At 37.6% G+C, this 24,257-nt stretch overlaps 1 protein-coding gene across 16 annotated transcripts in view; it reads right to left on the bottom strand.

Annotated features, from left to right (window-relative positions):
- LOC105482688 (far upstream element binding protein 1) overlaps window positions 1–24,257 on the bottom strand; it is a 40,330-nt gene that overhangs the window by 10,894 nt on the left and 5,179 nt on the right. For 7 of the 16 annotated variants that reach the window (XR_003018247.2, XR_011619586.1, XR_003018246.2 and 4 more), the window contains exons 2-18: window positions 20,298–20,388; window positions 19,415–19,477; window positions 18,553–18,591; window positions 18,030–18,069; window positions 17,453–17,505; window positions 17,291–17,362; window positions 17,100–17,157; window positions 15,447–15,609; window positions 15,248–15,346; window positions 15,022–15,123; window positions 14,624–14,726; window positions 8,490–8,590; window positions 7,995–8,136; window positions 7,193–7,353; window positions 4,830–4,981; window positions 4,668–4,747; window positions 1,002–1,130 (exon numbers count right to left, since the gene is read on the bottom strand). Coding sequence is in view for 8 of the 16 variants with exons in the window: in XM_024793086.2 (XP_024648854.1) it covers window positions 1,002–1,130; window positions 4,668–4,747; window positions 4,830–4,981; window positions 7,193–7,353; window positions 7,995–8,136; window positions 8,490–8,590; window positions 14,624–14,726; window positions 15,022–15,123; window positions 15,248–15,346; window positions 15,447–15,609; window positions 17,100–17,157; window positions 17,291–17,362; window positions 17,453–17,505; window positions 18,030–18,069; window positions 18,553–18,591; window positions 19,415–19,477; window positions 20,298–20,388 (1,648 nt within the window). In the remaining 8 variants the exon portion in view is untranslated. The remainder of the gene's footprint in view (window positions 1–1,001; window positions 1,131–4,667; window positions 4,748–4,829; window positions 4,982–7,192; window positions 7,354–7,994; window positions 8,137–8,489; window positions 8,591–14,623; window positions 14,727–15,021; window positions 15,124–15,247; window positions 15,347–15,446; window positions 15,610–17,099; window positions 17,158–17,290; window positions 17,363–17,452; window positions 17,506–18,029; window positions 18,070–18,552; window positions 18,592–19,414; window positions 19,478–20,297; window positions 20,389–24,257) is intronic. The other 9 variants (XR_003018252.2, XR_011619605.1, XR_003018253.2 and 6 more) reach the window with 3 other exon arrangements.

The following is a 24,257-nucleotide window of genomic DNA, read 5'->3' as shown; positions in this document are numbered from 1 at the left end:
TAAATGTATGTAAAATAAGGAGATACACTGAGGATACCAGGTTTCTCACCATTTGTAAACAAGTACAGAAAAGGAAAAGGCTTGAAAACCCCAAAATGCTGAAATGAATGTCGTAATATGAACATAATTTTAAAAAATATATACACATATCAATGTTTATGTGTTTTTTGGCATGTGTATGTAGGTATGCATGTATGTAAATACATTTCCTAGTTCTCTCTGCTGAAAGAAGTTAGAAGCAATTACACCTCAGTAGCAACAAGCATAGTCAAGCCTCGTTTCTAACTACCATACTCTACTAAAAGGAATCAGAGCTCCTTGAAGAAATAGCTGACTTAAGGGTTGGAGCCCGTAAAACACAAAATAACAATCTCACTGTGCCAGACAGTATGGAAGTGCTTAAAATAACGACAGATATTTCAAAAGGATATAGGCACCACCCTGAATATACTCCCTGACTGGCCAAATCTAGGATAATCTGATTATCAAAATTATAAAAATATTCAAAAAATATAACCCACTGCAAAAATCAGAAATCCATAATGATATAAAGAGCTTAATATATTAATGTTGACTTACTGATTTGGAGGGCTGTATGATGGTTATATATTTTTGAAGAAGTACCCAACAGGACATTGTGTCTATAGTTTAGTCTTAAATGATTTCTTTCAGAACTAATTATACTGGATATAATTAGTTTCCTTCAGAACTAATTATAATGGATATTTAAAATAAATACACACCCATACACTTGTATGATATAGACGGTATTAGAGTAAACAAGGGATAAAACATTAACAGCTGGTTATATGGGTGGCTCCTGGTATTCTTATAACTTTTATGAAAGTTTGAAACTATTTCCAGGTAACAATTTAAAAAAGGAAAAGTCTGCTTAAATTATAATTAAATAATGTTAGAAATTTTAGGTATTATACAGTGATGTACTTCATATATAATTCCAAGCACAAATTTTGACTTTCACATATAAGTTCTTTAGTTACCTTGTCCATTAGTTTGAGTTGTAGTTGGTGCACCTGCAGGGGCTGCTGGTGGTGGCTGTGCTTGCTGTTGATAATAGTGAGCATAATAAGCAGCCCAAGCTGCTGAATTTGGATCCGTTCCTGCCTTAGCTAGAATAAATGAAAGTTCAAGGTTTGCATGTTGAAGTCTGTAATTCTCACACGAGCGCGCGCGCGCACACACACACACACACCCAGCTCTCTGGCAAATATACAGCTCCCAAAATTAACTAGAACATTAAAAAAAAGTACATGAAAACTTTTATATTTTCTATTATTTTTGTTGTTACCATCAGCTTTTATTAAAGAAAACCAAGGCTCAGAGACCAAGTGACTTTCCCAGGTTAAAAACTACTGAGTTGCATAACTGGGATATGAATAAAGGTCTTTTGGCTCCAAATCCAATGCTCTGTCTCAAACCATCCTGTGCCCTTGTTTTTTTCTAAATTGGTTTCGCCTCAAGCACAAACAGCTCTATCTGGAAGATGACTTAAGAAAAACATTTCTAGGGGCTAACCTGCATAAGAAAGAAACAATTATTTTAGAACAATGAACTTTGTCCTTATTTTCAATGAAGAGAAAATATAAAAATCTTAAAAAAAGATTAGCCACATTTCATCCTATTTCACATTGAATGTTATAAACTTGATGTCATCCTACTTGAAATTCTTCATTCTCTAGAATCTTCAGGATGGTCAAAGCTTAAGTACAGCCTATCATTCAACATCTTTAACAGTCTGAATCCCCTGGCTTATCCTTTCCATTTCAGCCTCACCTCTCCCTTCATTTGTATCTCTTAAACACCCAAGCTCCAGCCACAACACAGTGCTTGTACTTTTCAGAAATCACTATGCCCATGTCTCAGCTTTTAGCTATGTTATGTTTCCTCTACACTTGACTGACCCTCACTCATCTCCCACATCAACTGAAGTGCAAACAGTTTGAGACCTCTCAATCTTCTAGAAACCACAAAAAAACTTGATTCTGTCCTTTATACTAGGAATATCATACAATTAAAACTTTTAAATTTCCTATTATGCTTTCATTCTGAACAGTAGCAATTCTCAGCTGCTTAACAAAGGTTAGTCAAGTTTGAGAAAAAGGAGTGAGAATTTCTAGAAAAAGAAAACTACAAGGTAATATAATTGTAAGGTGTTATTAGGACACCCTCCAAGCTTTTCTCAATTGCCCAATGTACTGCTTTTGTATCCTGGATGTTTACATATCTCAATAGTGTCATTATCTGTATTTATTATTTTTTTTTGAGATGAAGTGTCTCACTCTGTTGCCCAGGCTGGAATGCAGTGGAGCGATTCTCAAGCAATTCTCCTGTCTTAGCCTCCCAAGTAGCTGGCATTACGGGCACCCGCCACCACACCCAGCTAATTTTTGTATTTTTAGTAGAGACAGGTTTTCGCCATGTTGGCTAGGCTGGTCTCCAACTCCTGACCTCAAGTGAACCGCCCGCCTCAGTCTCCCAAAGTACTAGGATTACAGGTGTTAGCCATGGCGCCCGGCTATTATCTGTATATTAATCAAGAAATCTAGGTATTTCACTTTACACTATGCCTGGACAGAGAATTTGAGATAAAACAGACTTTAGGAAGTGTTATTTCTACACCCAAACGTGTAAACCATACTGAAGTACCAGTCTCACAAATAACTAGTATGTACTAAGAATTTACTAAATATTCACTCAACCCAAGATTCATTCATTGATCAATTTATAGATAAGAAAACAGGCTTAGAGGAGTTCAAAAACTTGCCTGACATCTCACCATTAGTAAACTGTAGGACTAGGACTGATCTAGGTCTATTTGACTCTGAAGTCTAAATTCTTGACCACTACATAAATCCGTAACAGACCACTCTTTTTTTAAAGAAATATTTTAGTTCATACATTAAAACGTTACGTCATTCTAAGTCTAATATAAGCAATATCCACCCCAGAGACCCAGTAACCCTTTGATAAATCTGAGTGGGGCCAACCAGCTGGTTTTAAATGGGTTACTTCTTGCCCAAAGGCCATGCTGCAACCACATTCACTGACCAGCTTTTATAGTAGTGACTTCACTACTACTCCAAGTGGGAAACTCAACATGTGATACAAAGACCACTTCCACTTCTTATTCCCATCATTTTTTCTCAATCATGCTAACCACCCAGTAGTGCTCAAAAATACAATCCTGGCAGATCCAAGTTACCCAGTATGAATCTGTCTCTTAACCTACTCAAACTCTTCAATCTCATTACTTAATTATACCATCCCAATTAGCCAATAAGAGGAAAAGCAAAGCCCTTTCATTCTCCAAAAATTCGTGTTTACAGTATTATATTCTGTACCTTGTGAGCCCTTCTATCAGTGTTGGTATGCTGGGAGTGCATTCTTTTGCTATAGAACACAACCCCAACTTTGCATACCTACATCCTAGCACAACTCAAGTCATTCCTTGAATTAATGGAAGTTGTGATTATTCGGTAACTATCATGCTGTGTCATCATATTCCAAACAGCACACTTCCTATGAAATTAACCAAGTAATTTCATTTACATAAATTACTTCAAGTTTTTTTGGGATAAATATATTATGTGTAGAAAGTAATCCATAATTGAGTATATTTTCCTTGAAACTACTCTGGTGAAAGAGGCCTAAAAGGTAGGTAGCAGGTGAAAAAAAAGGATCATAAATAAATGTTAACTGGTTTTAAAGAATGACTCTTTGACCAAGATGGAAAGCAAACTACAGGGTATGGAAAGACGCCAGAATAGTACAGGATATAATAGATACATATCGAAAATCCAGATCTGAATATAGAAAATAATTAAATGTATTTGGGTTTTAGCATGCAGTTATTAAATACAGGCCTGATTTTTACTCACATGAAGTTGTCATTATGAGGAGTACTAGAACCGGTATCTTATTTGACAATTTGGGAGTTTAATGCCCAAATACTTAACACTCTGTAAGACTGTTTTATATATACATATATATATATATTTTTTAAGAGATGGGGTCCCATTCTGTTGCCCAGGGGAGTGCAGTGGTGCGCCCACAGCTCAATACAATCTAGAACTTCTAGCCTCAAGCAATCCCCCCCGCCCCCCCTCAGCCTTCTGAGCAGCTAGAAATACAGACACATACCACCCTGGCTGGCTAATTTAAAACAAATTTTTTTAGAGATGGGTCTTGCCATGTTGCCTAGGCTGGTCTCAAGCCTCAGCCTCGACTTCTGAACAGGTGGGATTACAGACGTGAGCCTCAGTGCCCGGCCCCATCCCATAATTTTCTAAATAAGTAAAAACTATTTTTTCATAGATAATGTCACAATTAACACACTACATATTTGATAGCACTGGTATCCAAAATCTATGACACTGTGCTCTTTCCTGCAGCTTTTAGTTTTTATCATTCTGCTATACCGACTCATAAGAAAGCCAAATGCAAGCTGAAAGGAATTCCATAAAAGCAGAGATCATATTCATGTCAGTTCTATATACACTGGGGTAGAGGCAGTGCCTAACGCTGTTGAAAGAGTAGAGTGAGTGAAGGTGAGGCATACAAATGTAGAATCAACACTAGAAAATTTAATAATGTAACACGAGTGAAAAACAATACAGCTAACACACAAATGATAAGCATCTTTTTACCTGGATCAGGAGGAGCCTGCTGCTGCCAGTGTGGATACGCATTTCCCCATCCCTGGGGAGCGTATGGGGCTGGAGGACCACTGAGAAGAAAATTCAGTATAAAAATGTAGTCCAAAAACTAGAATCTTTGGGGGAAAGCCCAGAACTAAACCCAATACTTACTGAGGAGCTGGGCCTGGTGGTCCAGGATTATAAGGTGCAGGGTTGTATGGTCCCATTGGAGTTCCAGGCCCTGGAGGCCCAGGAGGTCCATGGGGGCCTGGGACGCCATGGGGCCCATGGGGTACAGGTGGCCCTAAAGGATTTACTGGGCCCTACAAAAAAAAAAGGAAGACATAGAAAAATCAGAAAAAACACAGTAATGGTTAACCAACTCTATGGACAAATAATCTTCCATTTCTACCCTCTTATAGTCACAAACAACAAATTTTAGGTTTTCCTTCCTTTCCTCATTCATTTTGCAAAAACTATTTTATCTGCCATAATAACGAGACGTGAAATTTACTAAAATCAATAGCGGTAGCAATTAAATGCAATTTAAATTAAATTAAAATTAGCAATTAAATTTTCTTTAGCTTGTCTGCGACAGCAGTAGATCCCTTTCCTTTTATAATTCTTTCTTTTACTATCTTTTTTCATCTTAATCACAGAAATCAGGTCTTTATCTTCAGCTCTTCTCTCTACATCTACTTGCCTAACATAAGACAACCATCTTGACAATATATTCCCAAACTGCTTGGGTCCTATATCATCAATTGTCTTCTGAACACTTCATTGATAATGTTAACAGCTAGTTGGTTCACTATTAAACCAAACTCCACCTCACAACCTATTTCTGTCACTGAAACCCCATTCAGATCAATAATTTATATCCTTTTTGGCCTTTCATGTATCATAATTCTAAACAGCACAAACATTCCCTTTTTAAGTCCTTCAATAAATCAGGATATTTTATATCCTTATCATGCATGCATGCCACATCATAATTAATAATGCTTAACTGATTTCTGTTTTGTTAAGCCAACAAAGACATTACACTTAACTGTCCTAAAATGCTCCTTCTGAGTAGTTAACACAACCAGGCGACATGCTGGACAAAATGGTAACACTATATTTTGTCCTAAATTTCTCACTGCAAAATAGGGAAACTAAACTTCATGACCTTTAAAGTTATTTTTATTAACTTGTCTCTTTAAGTCTTCAATTGCTGTCATCTCTCACTTATTATCCATTATCTATTCTTTCCAAATAGTAAAAATAATACTGAAAAAGTAGCAACATTTTTTAGGGCTATGTGCCAGGCATTCTTTTAAGTGACACACAGGTGAACGTTCATTTAATCCCTACAACTCTATGAAATAGATACAATTATCCTCATTTTATAGGAGGAAACCAAGGCACAGAAAAGCCTGAGCAACTTCTCCAAGGTCACAGACCCAGTAAATGATTCAGAGAAAAGAGTCCGTGCTCTTAATCACCACACCAAATTGCTTCTCTAAAACAATCTATCTTGTTTTACCATGAATCCAACAGAAATCCTGATCCATGCATGTAAGGCTAATACTGTAAAATCAAAAACCAAGATGTGCTATTCATTTTTTTTTGCTATGGCATCAACCTCCTATCATTACTCCACAAACATCTTCATTTTTTGAACAATTAAACTATCCATACAACAGAACTTACAATGTTTGTGTACATTTTATAAGATGTTCCTTAAGCATCTTTAGTACATCTATTTTTGTCTTCCCAAGTACACAGAAACAGCGTCAACCTTGTTTTGCATGCACTCCATTCACAGCATGGCAAACACCAAAACTAATTTTTCCTAGGAAATTCTGATTAATAATTTAAGATGCTCCCTGCACACTTTGTGTTAAAAACTCCAGTAAGACCCATCTGCCTCATTTACAAAAAAGCAGTCAAAGCTTTTTATACTTTTTGTTCTAACAGAAAACTTTTCTGGAGAAAAAAACCCAAACATCTGTGTAAAATCAGATGCTGGGCCCTATCCCAGACATTTTGAGTCAGGTCTGTCTCTGTATATTATGTGTAGGAGTTGGAAGCACCCAAATAGTCTACATTTTAAAACCCCCAGATGATTTGTGAGCCAGTCCAAAAGCTAGGATTTACGAATTTCTACTGCAGAGCGGAAGATGCATCTGATTTATCTTGTTTGCCTTGCTGGGGTTCAGTATAGTAAAATCTTAATAAATAATGAATTCCCATTAACTATGTCCTTCAAGTATGTTCCACAATCCTACAATAACACTAATATGATGCCTGCACCCTCCTATCTATCCACACTCAAACGTAAGGTTGTTCTCAAAACCTGTAACTGCACATTTAATTAGGTTATTTTCATTGCTGGAAAATCTTCACATTGTATCTATTATAGGTATCATGAAATCTATAAATACAGACTAGTAATTATATGTTTTCCTTTGATGTATTCGAATAAACGTCTTAATTTAACTACAATCTAAGGGTCTACACTATAAATTAAAAGTTTAAAGTATACTCACACCAATCTTTTCTTCTATGAGTTGCCGAGCATAATCTATCTGTTGTGGAGTGCCACGAATTGTAAATAACTTCATATTAGGATCTGCATTTGGTGGAGGATTTCTCTGAAGCTCTATTCTTGCACCAGACTGTTGGCTTATGCTTTTTATGGTTTCACCTCCTAAAATAAAAGACAGTAATTTCTCTAAAGGTTTCAAGGGTATACTAGAAGCTATTTAGAAGAAAATGGTCACAATTAAATGGGCCATTAAAAACATGGTTTGGTCAGTCAGTATTCTACTTGACAGTATTGTATTAAGATTTTTCATTTAATATTCTACACTTTAAATCAAATTTTAGGAAGCATTTCATGCTTCTCTTAAAATACATTTACATTTACTTAGTATGTTTAAACTTAACCTTAATGTGATTATAATAAAATATTTGAATAAACTGCTTTTAAAAGCAGTATAAATATAAACTAATACACTTATAAACATTCAAATTTTTAAAATATGAGTCGGGAAAAACCAAAATGCACAAACAAAAACACTCAACTTTTTGGGTCAAAAGACCTTTCTTATGCTAATAATTATCTTAGTTCACTTTCTCTAGAAGCTAGTAAGATTAAAATCCTGCTCTTTTTATAAATATACATTAGATCCTTCATTTATGTTTTACTTGTTACGTATTAACATAAGAATGCTTTTCTACTAAAACACAGCCAGAGAAAAAGCATTGCCACTTGTTTACAACAGCAACAGAAATAGTGTCCAGAAAAATGAATAATGTGTTAAACATTAAGAGTTTAAAATACATTGCCTTTTCCTATTATTAATCCAGTTTTCCCAGTTGGCACAATAAAATTAAATTCCTGTAGTCCACCAGGTGGTCCCATGTTCCAGTTGCCTTGACCTCTACCTCTTCCTCGACCACCAGGTCCAGGTCCACCAGGATTACCAGCCTATAGAGAGGAATAGACAAGAAGGAAAAAAATCAGCACAGAAATACTTTTTTTCATGATAAAATTATTATGTCTATTTTTCCCAGCTCTCAAATACCTGAACCATAAATGTAGAGATGAACTGGCCCAAATAATCATAAGTAATAACATTTTTTTAAATTAAAGAGTAAATAAGGTAGCACTTAAGGTAGTAGTTCTTCCTGCTCCAAGATCTTTACCTTAAAACAATTTAAACTTTCTCCATTAATAAAGCATCATCAAGCAGACTCTGATATAGAGGAAACTTCAGATTTCATGAAGGAAAATATTTTTCCATAAAAACAAAAAATGAAAATGTTAACTTTCTATCAAACCTGAACACTTCGAAGAAGGTCTGTAATAATTTCTGCAGCATGTTGACATCGGTCTGGAGGTCCTGTTATTTGTGCTATCCTCTCAGGTGTTGTCCCATCATCTTCAAAACAAAGAAACAAAATTAATTAAACAATAAATGGGTGTGGCACCCAAGATGACCGAATAGGAACAGCTCCAGCCTCCAGCTCCCAGCATGAGCGACACAGAAGGGTGATTTCTGCATTTTCAACTGAGGTACCAAGTTCATCTCACTGGGGTGTGTCGGACAGTTGATGCTGGTCCGCGGGTGCAGCCTGACCAGTGAGAGCTGAAGCAGGGCGAGGCATCGCCTCATCTGGGAAGCGAAAGGGGGAAGGGAATTCCTTTTCCTAGCCAAGGGAAATTGAGACACACAACACCTGGAAAATCGGGTAACTCCCACCCTAATACTGCGCTTTACCAAGGGTCTTAGCAAACGGTACACCAGGAGATTATATCCCAGAGATCAAACTTCCCAGAGCTAAAGGAGGAACTACGTAACCAGCGCAAAGAAACTAAAAACTTTGAAAAAAGAATGGATGAATGGATAACTAGAATAATCAATGCAGAGAAGACCTTAAAAGAACTGATAAGAGAGGCCGGGCGCGGTGGCTCACGCCTGTAATCCCAGCACTTTGGGAGGCTGAGGCGGGCGGATCACAAGGTCAGGAGATCGAGACCACGGTGAAACCCCGTTTCTACTAAAAATACAAAAAATTAGCCGGGCGCGGTGGCGGGCGCCTGTAGTCCCAGCTACTCAGGAGGCTGAGGCAGGAGAATGGCGTGAACCCGGGAGGCGGAGCTTGCAGTGAGCTGAGATTGCGCCACTGCACTCCAGCCTGGGCGACAGAGCGAGACTCTGTCACAAAAAAAAAAAAAAAAAAAAACCCAAAAAAACACCTGATAAGAGATGAAAACCATGACACGAGAACTACGTGACAAATGCATAAGCTTCACTAACCGACTCGATTAACTGGAAGAAAGATTATCAGGGATTGAAGATCAAATGAATGAAATGAAGTGAGAAGAGAAATGTAGAGAAAAAAGAGTGAAAAGAAATGAAGAAAGCCTCCAAGAAATATGGTATTATGTGAAAAGACCAAATCTACATCTGACTGGTGTGCCTGAAAGTGAGGGGGAAAATGGAACCAAGTTGGAAAACACTCTTCAGGATATCCATCCAGGAGAACTTCCCCAACCTAGTAAGGCAGGCCAACATTCAAATTCAGGAAATACAGAGAACGCCACAAAGATACTCCTCAAGAAGAGCAACTCCAAGACACATAATTGTCAGATTCACCAAAGTTGAAATGAAGGAAAAAATGTTTAGGGCAGCCAGAGAGAAAGGTCGGGTAACCCACAAAGGGAAGCCCATCAGACTAACAGCGGATCTCTCCGCAGAAACTCTACAAGCCAGAAGAGAGTGGGGGCCAATATTCAACATTCTTTTTTTTTTTTTTTTTTTTTTTTGAGACGGAGTCTCGCTGTCGCCCAGGCTGGAGTGCAGTGGCTGGATCTCAGCTCACTGCAAGCTCTGCCTCCCGGGTTTACACCATTCTCCTGCCTCAGCCTCCCGAGTAGCTGGGACTACAGGCGCCCACCACCTCGCCTGGCTAGTTTTTTGTATTTTTAGTAGAGACGAGGTTTCACCATGTTAGCCAGGATGGTCTCGATCTCCTGACCTTGTGATCCGCCCGTCTCGGCCTCCCAAAGTGCTGGGATTACAGGCTTGAGCCACCGCGCCCGGCCCCAACATTCTTAAAGAAAAGAATTTTCAACCCAGAATTTCATATCCAGTCAAACTAAGTTTCATAAGTGATGGAGAAATAAAATCCTTTACAGACAAGCAAATGCTTAGAGATTTTGTCACCACCAGACCTCCCCTACAAAAGATCCTGAAGGAAGCACTAAACATGGAAAGGAACAACCGGTACCAGCCATTGCAAAAATATGCCAAAATGTAAAGACCATTGAGGCTAGGAAGAAACTGCATCAACTAACGAGCAAAATAACCAGCTAATATCATAATGACAGGATCAAGTTCACACATAACAATAGTAACCTTAAATGTAAATGGACTAAATGCTCCAATTAAAAGACACAGACTGGCAAATTGGATAAAGAGTCAAGACCCATCAGTTTGCTGTATTCAGGAGATCCATCTCACAAGCAGAGATACACATAGGCTCAAAATAAAGGGATGGAGGAAGATCTACCAAGCAAATGGAAAACGGAAAAAAGCAGGGGTTGCAATCCTAGTCTCTGATAAAACAGACTTTAAACCATCAAAGATCAAAAGAGACAAAGATGGTCATTACATAATCGTAAAGGGATCAATTCATCAGGAAGAGCTAACTATCCTAAATATATATGCACCCAATACTGGAGCACCCAGATTCATAAAGCAAGTCCTTAGAGACTAACAAAGAGACTTAGACTCCAATACAATAATAACAGGAGACTTTAACACCCCGCTGTCAACATTAGACAGATCAACGAGACAGAAAGTTAACAAGGATATCCAGGAATTGAACTCAACTCTGCACCAAGGGGACCTAATAGACATCTACAGAACTCTCCACCCCAAATCAACAGAATATACATTCTTCTCAGCACCACATTGCACTTATTCCAAAACTGACCACGTAGTTAGAAGTAAAGCACTCCTCAGCAAATGTAAAAGAACAGAAATTATAACAAACTGTCTCTCAGAGCACAGTGCAACCAAACTAGAACTCAGGACTAAGAAACTCAATCAAAACCGCTCAACTAAATGGAAACTGAACAACCTGCTCCTGAATGACTACTGGGTACATAACAAAATGAAGGCAGAAATAAAGATGTTCTTTGAAACCAATGAGAACAAAGACACAACATACCAGAATCTCTGGGACACATTTAAAGCCGTGTGTAGAGGGAAATTTATAGCACTAAATGCCCACAAGAGAAAGCAGGAAAGATCTAAAATCGACACCCTAACATCACAATTAAAAGAACTACAGAAGCAAGAGCAAACACATTCAAAAGATGGCAGAATGTAACAAATAACTAAGATCAGAGCAGAACTGAAGGAGATAGAGACACAAAAAACCCTCCAAAATATCAACGAATCCAGGAGTTGGTTTTTTGGAAAAGAGCAACGAAATTGACATATCGCTAGCAAGACTAATAAAGAAGAGAGAAGAATCAAATAGACGCAATAAAAAATGATAAAGGGGATATCACCACCGACCCCACAGAAATACAAACTACCATCAGAGAATACTATAAATACCTCTACGCAAATAAACTAGAAAACTTAGAAGAAATGGATAATTTCCTGGACACTTACACTCTCCCAAGACTAAACCAGGAAAAAGTTGAATCCCTGAATAGATCAATAGCAGGCTCTGAAATTGAGGCAATATTTAATAGCCTACCAACCAAAAAAAGTCCAAGACCAGACGGATTCACAGCCGAATTCTACCAGAGGTACAAGGAGAAGCTGGTACCATTCCTTCTGAAACTATTCCAACCAATAGAAAAAGAGAGAATCCTCCCTAACTCATTTTATGAGGACATCATCATCCTGATACCAAAGCCTGGCAGAGACACAACAAAAAAAGAGAATTTTAGACCAATATCCCTGATGAACATCGATGCAAAAATCCTCAATAAAATACTGGCAAACCGAATCCAGCAGCACATCAAAAAGCTTATCCACCATGATCAAGTGGGCTTCATCCCTGGGATGCAAGGCTGGTTCAACATATGCAAATCAATGAACGTAATCCAGCATATAAACAGAACCAAAGACAAAAACCACATGATTATCTCAACAGATGAAGAAAAGGCGTTTGATAAAATTCAGCAGCCCTTCATGCTAAAAACTCAATAAATTCGGCATTGATGGTATGTATCTCAAAATAGTAAGAGCTATTTATGACAAACCCAAGCCAATATCATACTGAATGGGCAAAAACTGGAAGCATTCCCTTTGAAAACTGGCACAAGACAGGGATGCCCTCTCTCATCACTCCTATTCAACATAGGGTTGGAAGTTCTGGCTAGGGCAATCAGGCAAGAGAAAGAAATCAAGGGTATTCAGTTAGGAAAAGAAGAAGTCAAATTGTCCCTGTTTGCAGATGACACGACTGTATATTGAGAAAACCCCATCGTCTCAGCCCAAAATCTCCTTAAGCTGATAAGCAACTTCAGCAAAGTCTCAGGACCCAAAATCAATGTGCAAAAATCACAAGCATTCTTATACACCAGTAACAGACAAACAGCCAGCCAAATCATGAATGAACTCCCATTCACAATAGCTTCAAAGAGAATCAAATACCTAGGAATCCAACTTACAAGGGATGTAAAGGACCTCTTCAAGGAGAACTACAAACCACTGCTCAGTGAAATAAGAGGACAGAAACAAATGGAACAACACACCGTGCTCATGGATAGGAAGAATCAATATTGTGAAAATGGCCATACTGCTAATTTATAGATTCAATGCCATCCCCATTAAGCTACCAATGACTTTCTTCACAGAATTGGAAAAAACTGCTTTAAAGTTCACATGGAACCAAAAAAGACCCTGCATTACCAAGACAATCCTAAGCCAAAAGAACAAAGCTGGAGGCATCACGCTACCTGACTTCAAACTATACTACAAGGCCACAGTAACCAAAACAGCATGGTACTGGTATCGAAACAGAGATACAGACCAATGGAACAGAACAGAGCCCTCAGAAATAATACTACACATCTACAGCCATCTGATCTTTGACAAACCTGACAAAACAAGAAATGGGGAAAGGATTCCCTATTTAATAAATGGTGCTGGGAAAATTGGCTAGCCATAAGTAGAAAACTGAAACTGGATCCTTTCCTTACTCCTTATACGAAAATTAATTCAAGATTGATTAGAGACTTAAATGTTAAGACCTAAAACCATAAAAACCCTAGAAGAAAACCTAGGTAATACCATTCAGGATATAGGCATGGGCAAGGACTTCATGTCTAAAACACCAAAAGCAACGGCAACAAAAGCCAAAATTGACAAATGGCATCTAACTAAACTAAAGAGTTTCTGCACAGCAAAAGAAACTACCATCAGAGTGAACAGGCAACCTACAGAATGGGAGAAAATTTTTGCAATCTACTCATCTGACAAAGGGCTAATATCCGGAACCTACAAAGAACTCAAACAAATTTATGAAAAAAAAGCAAACAATCCCATCAAAAAGTGGGCAAAGGATATGAACAGACACTTCTCAAAAGAAGACATTCATACAGTCAACAGACACACGAAAAAATGCTCATCATCACTCGCCATCAGAGAAATGCAAATCAAAATCACAATGAGATACCATCTCTCACCAGCTAGAATGGCCATCATTAAAAAATCAGGAAACAACAGGTGCTGGAGAGGATGTGGAGAAATAGGAACACTTTTACACTGTTGGTGGGACTGTAAACTAGTTCAACCATTGTGGAAAACAGTGCCGCGATTCCTCAAGGATCTAGAACTAGACATACCATTTGACCCAGCCATCCCATTACTGGGTATATACCCAAAGGATTATAAATCATGCTGCTATAAAGACACATGCACACGTATGTTTATTACAGCACTATTCATAATAGCAAAGACTTGGAATCAACCCAAATGTCCATCAGTGACAGACTCGATTAAGAAAATGTGGCACATATACACCATGGAATACTATGCAGCCATAAAAAAGGATGAGTTCGTGTCCTTTGTAGGGACATGGATGCAGCTGGAAACCATGATTCTCAGCAAACTATCGCAAGAACAGAAAACCAAACACCACATGTTCTCACTCATAGGTGGACACTGAACAATGAGATCACTTGGACACAGGAAGGAGAACATCACACACTGGGGCCTATCGTGAGGAGGGGACAGTGGAGAGGAATAGCATTAGGATATATATTTAATGTAAATGACGAGTTAATGGGTGCAGCACACCAACATGGCACATGTATACATATGTAACAAACCTGCACGTTGTGCACATGTACCCTAGAACTTAAATTTAAAAAAAAAAAAAATAATAAATGTATGTCAAAACTCATTGCTGCCAACATTTACAAGATTATTATATGCACTCACCTGGCTTAAACTGAATTCGAACACCAGCATCATTTTGTATTTTTTTGATCATCTCTCCGTTTCTTCCTATTACAATGCCAACAGCAAATCTTGGAATGGGGACCTTATGTAAAAAAGACTGAGTATTAAGAAAACTAGCTTCTCAGGGTTTAAAGTAAAAAAAAGTATTTTAAAAAAAGCACCATTTCCTGAAAATCTGCCTCAAATCATAATAGTACATATAATTTTATATTTATAGCAAATAGGGTGACAAGATATAAAATACTTAATTCTGTATTCTAAAGTATAAAGGTGAAATAAAAGGATAACAATGTTAGAGCTATTTAACACAAAACAGAAAACACTACTATATTTACGAATTAGCATACAACCATTTCTGAATGGGTATTTTTACTTACATCTATCCCTTCATTTCCTCCTATTCTTGACCCATACTCATTCCGAACTTCTCTGAAACCACCTTGATCACGAATTAACTCTAACACCATTTCCTTGGCTTGCTAAAGTAGAAAAAGTTAGCTAATTTAGAAAGCACGTCTCAAAACATTTTAATTATTCATGCATATTTTGCCCAACCCCATTCAACCCAAACTCTTTCTTTATAAAGTATAAAGTTAAGTTTACTTGAACTTTATATGGGTCTCCTGTAATCCTAAGAGGTTTGTCAGCACCAGTGTTTTGCGGCCCGTCTTGAATCATAACCATTTTAACTCCCGCCCGTTCCTGTTATAATCATAGAAATAATACATATTAACAAAAGGGAGCGGACAAAAATGGGCATCAAAACAGACCAAAAGTAGCCATTTCACAAACATAACAATACCTGAAGCTGTTTAATAGTTTCTCCCCCCTTTCCAATGACTAATCCTGCCTTGCTAGCAGGAATCATGATTTCTTGAACTGCATTTCCCGGTCCATCGCCATGATGGAAGCCAGGAGCTGGTCTTCCTTTTTCAACAATCTGGTCCAGTAACCGTTTTGCTGACCTGTTAACAAATTAATATTTAAATAGTAAGTTGTAGCATACCCAAGTTTATTCAAATAGAGAAATACAAAACAATGTAATCAAGTACTCCTCCTACCCCAATTCAGGATTAGGTGCCTTAATGCTAACTTTAACAATGTTTTTACTTTTAACTGAAAGAAAATGCCATCAAGGGTCAAAGATTGAGAGATTAGGCAATAAATTTTCTAGATATACAATTTTTATTTTTAAGAATAGTCCAAAATTTCCAAGAACTCTAATGCTAAAGTTATCTCAGAATTAAACTGATTCTTCCAAGAACTAAAAGATTTATTTATTTACATTTTTAAACTACCATTTTACTTACTCATATGCTACAATTATTCATTCAACAAATACTTAAATATCAACCATGTGCAAGTGCCATTTTAGGTAATGGGGTGGTAACACTCAAAGAGACAGGGTTCCTGCTGGAGTGGCTTCGTTTCATTAAAATAAGTAAAAATAACATGTCAAATGAATAACGTATTATTTGGAAAGTGCTACAAAGAAAATCAGGCTGGGGGCAGTGGCTCACGCCTATAATCCCAGGACTTGGGGAGGCCGAGGCGGGTGGATAACGAGGTCAAGACATTGACACCATCCTGGCCAACATGGTGAAACCCTGTCTCTACTAAAAAAATACAAAAATTAGCTGGGTGTGGTGGCATGCACCTGCAGTCCCAGCTACTTGGGAGGCTGAGGCAGGAGAATCCTTTGAACTCGGGAGGCGGAGGTTGCAGTGAGCCAAGATTGTGCCCCGGCACTCCAGCCTGGCAACAGAGTGAGACTTCATCTCAAAAAATAGAAAAGAAAAAATCTAGTAAAGGGGGGGAACTAATAACGCAGAAGAAAGTACAACTGCAGGCTGAACCTTCAATAGGAAGAAAGGGCTGGCTTTAGGCACATGAACACAAAGGAAAGCAATTACCTGAGTACTATGTGAACAGAGAAAAAAAATGAAGGCTGGTAGGTTTAGCGATAGGGGAAAAGAAAAGCTTCTTATCATTCGTTTCCATTTTCTCCGTAAATAAGCTTAAGAAGGAGAGAGGTGGGGTTAGATGCTGAAGATTTGGAGATGGGGAAATATAGTATTAAAGAGCCTTGGAGAGGAATGGAAAAGTGAATGGAACTAGGGAAATGCAGACAACACAACAGTCCACTTGAGCTTAATGTCTGTGAGTTTTAGGTGTCACCAGTCAACATTACTGCGCATTCTCCTCCAGGCTACACTTCGCTTTGCAAGTAGAGACTGGAGTAGATATGAAGTTGTTTTAACCATTTTCTGTGTTTAATGATAAACCCTAATTGAGAAAGGCATGAGGCATAAACTTCAAAGGAGTCAGAGGACTTGGGAGGGAAGGAGGCAACGAAAGAGTAGTGTAAAATAAAGCAGTAACAAAGAGCAGAGAGAAAATTCAAAGAGTTCTCCTGTTGTTACTTTAAGTCCATTTTAAAGATTTTCAAACTTACTGGACAGATTCAGGTGTTCCAGTTAACATACAGGACCTTTCTGGAAGGCCACCACTGTCTACAATTTAAAACAAAAATAGAAATTCAGGTCAAAAGATTAAAGGCAGCATTATTAGTACTAGAAACCTAAAAGAAAAAAAAAAAGCTACTTTTCTAGTCACTCTGAAAATACCAAGAGAATGTAACATTACCAGGAGCTATCTGTATTTTGCATCCAGATTCCTGTTGTATGCGTGAGATCTGTTCACCTCCTCTGCCAATTACTAGTTAGAAAAAAAAAAGTTTTTTTGATTGAAAGATTCTAAAGTATGTTTTGATCATGTTTTCAAAACTTTAAAAATCAAGTTACTTACTAAATCCAACCATTCCATCTGGAACTTTGTATTCTTCTGTCATTACAGATCTGCTAAAAAGTAACAGAAAGTACCATTTTTCCCTCAGTGAAAGATACTTTGTTTACAAATAAAAGATAATCTATTAATAAAAATGGAAGTCTAATGTCTCCCAATGGCTTAAACTAAGGTTCTATGCTCAGACTCATGTCAAAAAATATGGTCTTATTACTTGAGTAGCTAAATTAAGAATTTTAAGATGATACATCAAGTGAAGAAGGGATGATCAATGGAACAGTCTGAAGGCATGAACTGTAAAGGAGTTGGAGTGGAGTTTAGAGAATGTCATCTTAACAGTTACTCTAATTCACCCCTGTTCTTCTAAACTGTGGCTAATTCCCTCTCTCTCTCCAAATCACAAATTTTTCTCACTCAAAAGAAAAATCATCACTTTATGGTACCTTCCCAAGGGGAGTGATATGAACTAGGTACACCAAAAAATACAGACACATATTCAATATATACCAATGTGGTTGTGTTTTTACATGCAGCTCAACCAAAACTTGCAGAGTACTTTTTGAAAAGTTTGTGACTATACCTTTGCTGCTGATGCATCGGTGGTAACTGTGTTCCAAAAGCTATCAAAAAATTAAATAAAAATAAAACGAAAATTCAAAATTTAAAGTTACTTATGTATTTAACAACAAAATCACATCAAACATTCAAAAATCTTTCCCTAATGCACAGACAACACCTTGAAGAGAGTCAAATTTTATACAGAATATTTATATTGGCACTGACAGGGGTAAGAGAGCCAATGAAAGGGAAGACATTATATTAGCAATGGCACAGAACAATATAATTTCCTTTTTCAAGTTGTACAAGCATAGATCAAGAATTGGAGTTGTTAAATATGTAAAATAATTCGGCAACCAATCCTTACATATACCTGGCCACAATTAATGGGACAGATTGTAAAATAGGAGAAAAAGGTACATATTTACAAAGAAGTTCAGGCTAGCTGATCCAAAATACTCATAAACCAACTAACTTCAAAGATACCCGATAATATGAACAAAATCTTAATATAGCTTTTGACCCAGTTTAAAAGGAATACTTACAGTCATTTTGAGGAGCAACTTTCTTAGCATCTGGTTGATCTGCAAAATTAAGTGTCTTTTAATTTTTTTCCAATTAAGTACAAAGCTTCTCCCCTCCCAAACAAGAATAAATATAAACATTTATTGAAATATCTGAAGGTATGGTTTATCATTTGAACCAAAACTGCCAAAATTCAACACAAACTCAGTAATCTAAAAAAGAAACTATACTTCATTCTCTTCACATTCAAAAGATGCACAGACATTAAAATAGTTATCTGATTCTTAACAAATCACTGACCTTAATGTATGTTATGCACATTAGAATGATACAAGACAAAGTACTTTAGGTCCATTACTAGCAAAATATCACATGCTAAAGGCTAATGATGCTTCCACCTCAGGAACTGAAGACTGGGGGGAAAAAAGCGTATCAAACTACAAAAATCTGACATATTAAAAGTTGAGTATATCGGACAGTGACCACAAAGCTATGCCCCAAAAAATTTAAAAAAAAAAAAAAAACCCACAACATTACAAGGCAATCTCAACTTAAACTGTTCTATTATTTATAAACAAACATTTCACTGTATAAAACTTTAGCAAAAAAAACACAAAAAACAAAAAAACTCAAGGCAACTACATGACTACCTTCATCTAAATCCATTACACAGATGAATACAATGCATACCTTGGAACAGACAACCTATAGCTCAAAGTACTACATTCTCCTCCCCCCTTCAAACTTAAATGATTAACCATCAGAATGTTGTGCAGCAAAAATTCAGACACATAATCCAAGAAATATTTGTGTCCATTTAAGAATCCACTGGTTTATTTCACGTTTACATACTGAACACAGGTAATAAATAAAAATTCCTGCCTTTAAAAGGAGAGGGCATTCCCTCCCAGTGTGTTGTACTGCTCGGACTTGTCCAAGAGCCATCTACACATAAAATAAAAAGAATACATTACATACAACATCTGAAGCATCATTAGCTCATTTTTTTTTTATATTAAAAACCTCACTATAAATATGAAAGACACTTAAATAAAGGAAACAAAGTTCTCCTGGTCAAAAGCTACAAATACATTCTATAGCCTCAGTGAGAATCCTTCCTTTAAAAAAAAGGGTAAAAAGAAAATGTATCAAAACTCATACATCAAACCTAAAACAAAAAATACATGCAGACTTCTAAGTTCAGAAGCTTCAATGATTATGATTTTTAAAACTACAAAGCACTGTGAACCCACTGTTTTAATCTATAGGTTTACAGCTAAACGTGAAACACAAAAGTACTAAAAGCAAAGAACATTAAAAAAAACGGTATAACCTGCAACACACTAGAGTAGCAAACAATACGAATTTCGACCTTTAAAGTGTAATTGCAAATAGAAAAATGACGAAAACACAGCATATTAAAATCCATTCATGTATGAGTAAAACCAGTGAAGTGTCTTCTAAGCAATTTATATTTTTGTTTTTTTAATATTATTAACAAGACGTCTGTGCAAACTTTCAATCTGGCACAATCCTAAAAGAGGGAAAATAAACTGTTTTCTAGTAAGACAAAACTTTCTGGTTGACTGAAATTTTACTTACCTTCTCTAGGTCTCTTCCCCCCCCTTTAGGCCAATATACACCTTACAGTTTTAACAATCTTATAATAAAAGTAATGTCTCAATAGAATAACAAAAAAATACTGAGAACCACTTCAACTAAACACTCTGAAAAACAATTTAAAATACGTATGAGTATAACTTACCTCCATCTTCTAAAGGTCTTTTTTGTCCCCCGTAACCATAGTCATTTGAATTCAGTGATGTCCCAGCATCACCTCCAATTTTTGCTGCAATCTAAAAAAAAAAAACAGAAAAATATAATCACAAACTACTATATACTATTCATTACTAAACTCCCATTTACTTTCTTTTTTTTTTTTTTTTTTTTGAGACGGAGTCCCGCTCTGTCGCCCAGGCTGGAGTGCAGTGGCCAGATCTCAGCTCACTGCAAGCTCCGCCTCCCGGGTTCCTGCCATTCTCCTGCCTCAGCCTCCCGAGTAGCTGGGACTACAGGCGCCCACCACCTCGCCCGGCTAGTTTTTTTTTGTATTTTTTAGTAGAGACGGGGTTTCACCGTGTTAGCCAGGATGGTCTCGATCTCCTGACCTCGTGATCCGCCCGTCTCGGCCTCCCAAAGTGCTGGGATTACAGGCTTGAGACACCGCGCCCGGCCAACTCCCATTTACTTCTAATACATGTATATATGAAATACTTAGTATCACATAAGAAAATTTACTTGAAAAATTAAAATTATAGTTCAATTTGTTGCTAAAATTAATACTTCAGGCAGTTAACATAATAATCATGAGTTTATTAAGCTTCTGATACATCCCTATAAGAAGCAACAAAGAAATAATCAACTAGGAATCCGTAAGACAGACCAAACAGATATAAAGAAAATCTGGATCCTATCTGGCTCTCTCTCATGACACTTCAAAAGATGTGTGTAAACAGAGAATGTGAACACTTTGTGGGACCCAAAGGCTATGCTATCTAGCAAGGTAGCCACTAGCCCATATGTGGTTACTGAGTACTCAAAATGTGACTAGCCTGAAATGACACTTGCTCTAAGTGTAAAATTACTCACTGAATATTGAAAACCTGGAATAGAAATCATCTTAATTTTTTATATTAAGCACATGCAAAAGGGGTAATATTTTGGATATGCTGGGTTAAACAAAACGTGGCTTACATTGTACTTCTACTGGACAATGTTGTTCTAAGGATATATGCAGGAGCCCCAGGAGCTCAAGTCTTAAAAACCCCCAGCTGCGAAACCATAATTCTCTTAGAATATTTTTAACTTTCAGAGTAGGGCAAATAATTTCTTGCACCTGACTGAACAAATTTAAGAAATACCCAGCTTTGCTGGCATGGTGGCTCATGCCTGTAATCTTAGTACTTTGGGAGGTGGAGGTGGGTAGACTGCTTGAGCTCAGGAGTTCGAGAGCAGCCTGGGCAACATGATGAAGCTCTATCTCTACTATATACAAAAATTAGCCAGGTATTGTGGTGCACGCCCATAGTCCCAGCTACTCGGGAGGCTGAGGCAAGAGAATCACTTGAACCCAGGAGCTGGAGGTTGCAGTGCACTGATATCATGCCATTGCACTGTAGCTTGGGTGACAGAGCAAGACTGTAAAAAAAAAAAAAAAAAAAAAAAAAAAGAAAAACAACAACAACCACCTGGCTTCAAGTCACAAGTAGGGCACAATCAGTAGATATTTATTGAATTTTTCTGTAAAAAGAGAACTGAAGTAGCTCCCATTTCCATGGGGAACCATGGAGTGGTTCTGCCACATTGATGAGTGGTCAGCAATAGGCCAAGCTCCACACTGCAATGCTGTACATTCATTATTGAAGATGTGTGATGGGCTCATGAGAATTTATTACATAATTCTTTCAATTTTGAGTATATTTGAAAACTTCCATGAAAAAATATTAAAGAAAACCTAACTTTTGGTGACTGGGATTCCCCAAAGAGATCCCAATATGGATAACTGCTTCAAGTTTTGATTATCATCAGACAACTGGAGAGGGTAAATGTATAGTTAAGTGCTTAAGTCATAAATTCAACATGGATTGCTTAAGTCTAATTACGTATCAGTTCCCATATACCAACTGTATTTCCTAGGACTCCTAGATTTCCCTTTTCCTCATCTAAAAATGCAAACACCCACCACAAAGAATATTAGGATCAAGAACTAGATTGCTCAATTAAAAAAAGGTACACTCTCAGGTGGACACAGTGGCTCACGCCTGTAATCCCAGCATTTTGGGAGGCCAAGGCAGGCAGATCACCTGAGGTCAAGAGTTCAAGACCAGCCTGACCAACATGGAGAAACTCAGTCTCTACTAAAAACACACAAAAAATGGCTGAGCATGGTGACACATGCCTCGCAGCTACTCAGGAGGCTCAGGTGGGAGAACTGTTTGAACCCAGGAAGTGGAGGTTGCAGCTAGCCGAGATCACGCCACTGCACTCCAGCCTCAGCAACGGCATGAGACACTGTCTCAAAAAAAAAAGAAAAAAGAAAACTCTAGCTTTGGTCAATCTAACCTTCTTTAACCATCTTTCACTTTACCAATTACAAACCTGTTTTTGTTTCTGGGTGTCTAATTTAAATCTTATTTTCCTAATAATGCCTGAAAACACTGCTTTTCCACCCTTAGGTCTTAAAGCACTTAGCATTTGAATTGTTCCTCAGGAAAGTAAATACACTGCTGGGCACTGACAGACACTAATAGTAGAGGGAAAGTATTTCAGGCCAGAGAAAATGGTGCTACCAAGAATAGGAAACGGTTTAGCCTATGAACACCTTCTGCAGTTAGCTTTTATAAATACTCTATGAGTTTGCAAAGTAGCACTCCTTGAACTCCAAGAAACTTCTATACAGAGAAAAGACATTTATACAACCTTACCCACTGAATAGTTCAAAAACTAACCAAATGAAAATGAAAGTTGAGGCTGGGCGCTGTTGCTCATGCCTGTAATCCCAGCACTTTGGGAGGCTGAGGTGGGTGGATCACCTGACGTCTGGAGTTCGAGACCAGCCTGACCAACATGGTGAAACCCCCATCTCTACTAAAAATACAAAAAAAAAAAAAAAAAAAAAAAAAAACCGTAGCTGGGCATGGTGTCACGTGCCCGTTAATTCCAGCTACTCTGGAGGCTGAGGCAGGAGAATCACTTGAACCTGGGAGGCGGAGGTCGCAGTGAGCCGAGATCCCACCACTACACTCCAGCCTGGGTGACAGAGCGAGATTCCGTCTCAAAAAAGAAAGAAAAAAAAAAAAAAAAAAAAAGAAAATGAAAGTGGACAGTTTACTCTAAAGAATGAGTAACACCATTTCAAAAATTGAGAACTGTTACAAAGACATTAGAGAAAAGCTTTTAATAAAAATACCAATAAAGGAGCCTGGCTCAGTGGCACCTGCAATCCCAGTTACTTCAGAAGCTGAGGTGGGAGACCTGGTTGAGGCCAGGAGTTCAACATTAATACAGTAAGACCCCATCTCTTTAAAAAAAAATTGAAAAAACAAAATGAACTATAGATTTGATCAATTTTCTAAGATCAACAGAAAATATACAATTCCTAGGTGACTACAAGGATAATTAAAGAAAAATAATTCCTAAAAACCAACCTCCAACTATATTCAACTCCTTTTTCAGAGTCCTAGAACATATTCAATTTTTATTAGACATTTATCAAGTATGGGAAACTTTTTACTTTACTTACTATTATATTTTTTGAGTCTCACAATGTTGCCCAGGCTGGAGTGCAGTGGCGTGATCTGGGCTCACTGCAATGTCCACACCCCAAGTTCAAGCGATTCTCCCACCTCAGCCTCCCAAGTAGCCGGGACTACAGGTGCCCGCCACCATGCCTGACTAATTTTTGTATTTTTAGTAGAGACAGGGTTTCACCTTGTTGGCCAGGCTGGTCTTGAATTCCTGACCTCAAGTGATCCACCCGCCTCAGCCTCCCAAAGTGCTGAGATTACAGGCGTGAGCCACAGTGCCTGGCTACTTTAGTTTAGTTTTACAAAAATAATTCAAATTTTCCATCTGGACCATAATCGACTTCTTGAATGAGTAAGTTATTTTTCCTGTTTTCACTGTTTTAGCATTTCTCACCTCTACTGAGGAAGCCAAGACGTGA

Source organism: Macaca nemestrina, chromosome 1 (assembly GCF_043159975.1).
Source record: "Macaca nemestrina isolate mMacNem1 chromosome 1, mMacNem.hap1, whole genome shotgun sequence".
In the NCBI taxonomy this organism is placed as follows: domain Eukaryota; kingdom Metazoa; phylum Chordata; class Mammalia; order Primates; family Cercopithecidae; genus Macaca; species Macaca nemestrina.
The sequence above is the reverse complement of the archived record's forward strand: the minus strand, read 5'-3'. Positions and strand labels throughout refer to the sequence as shown.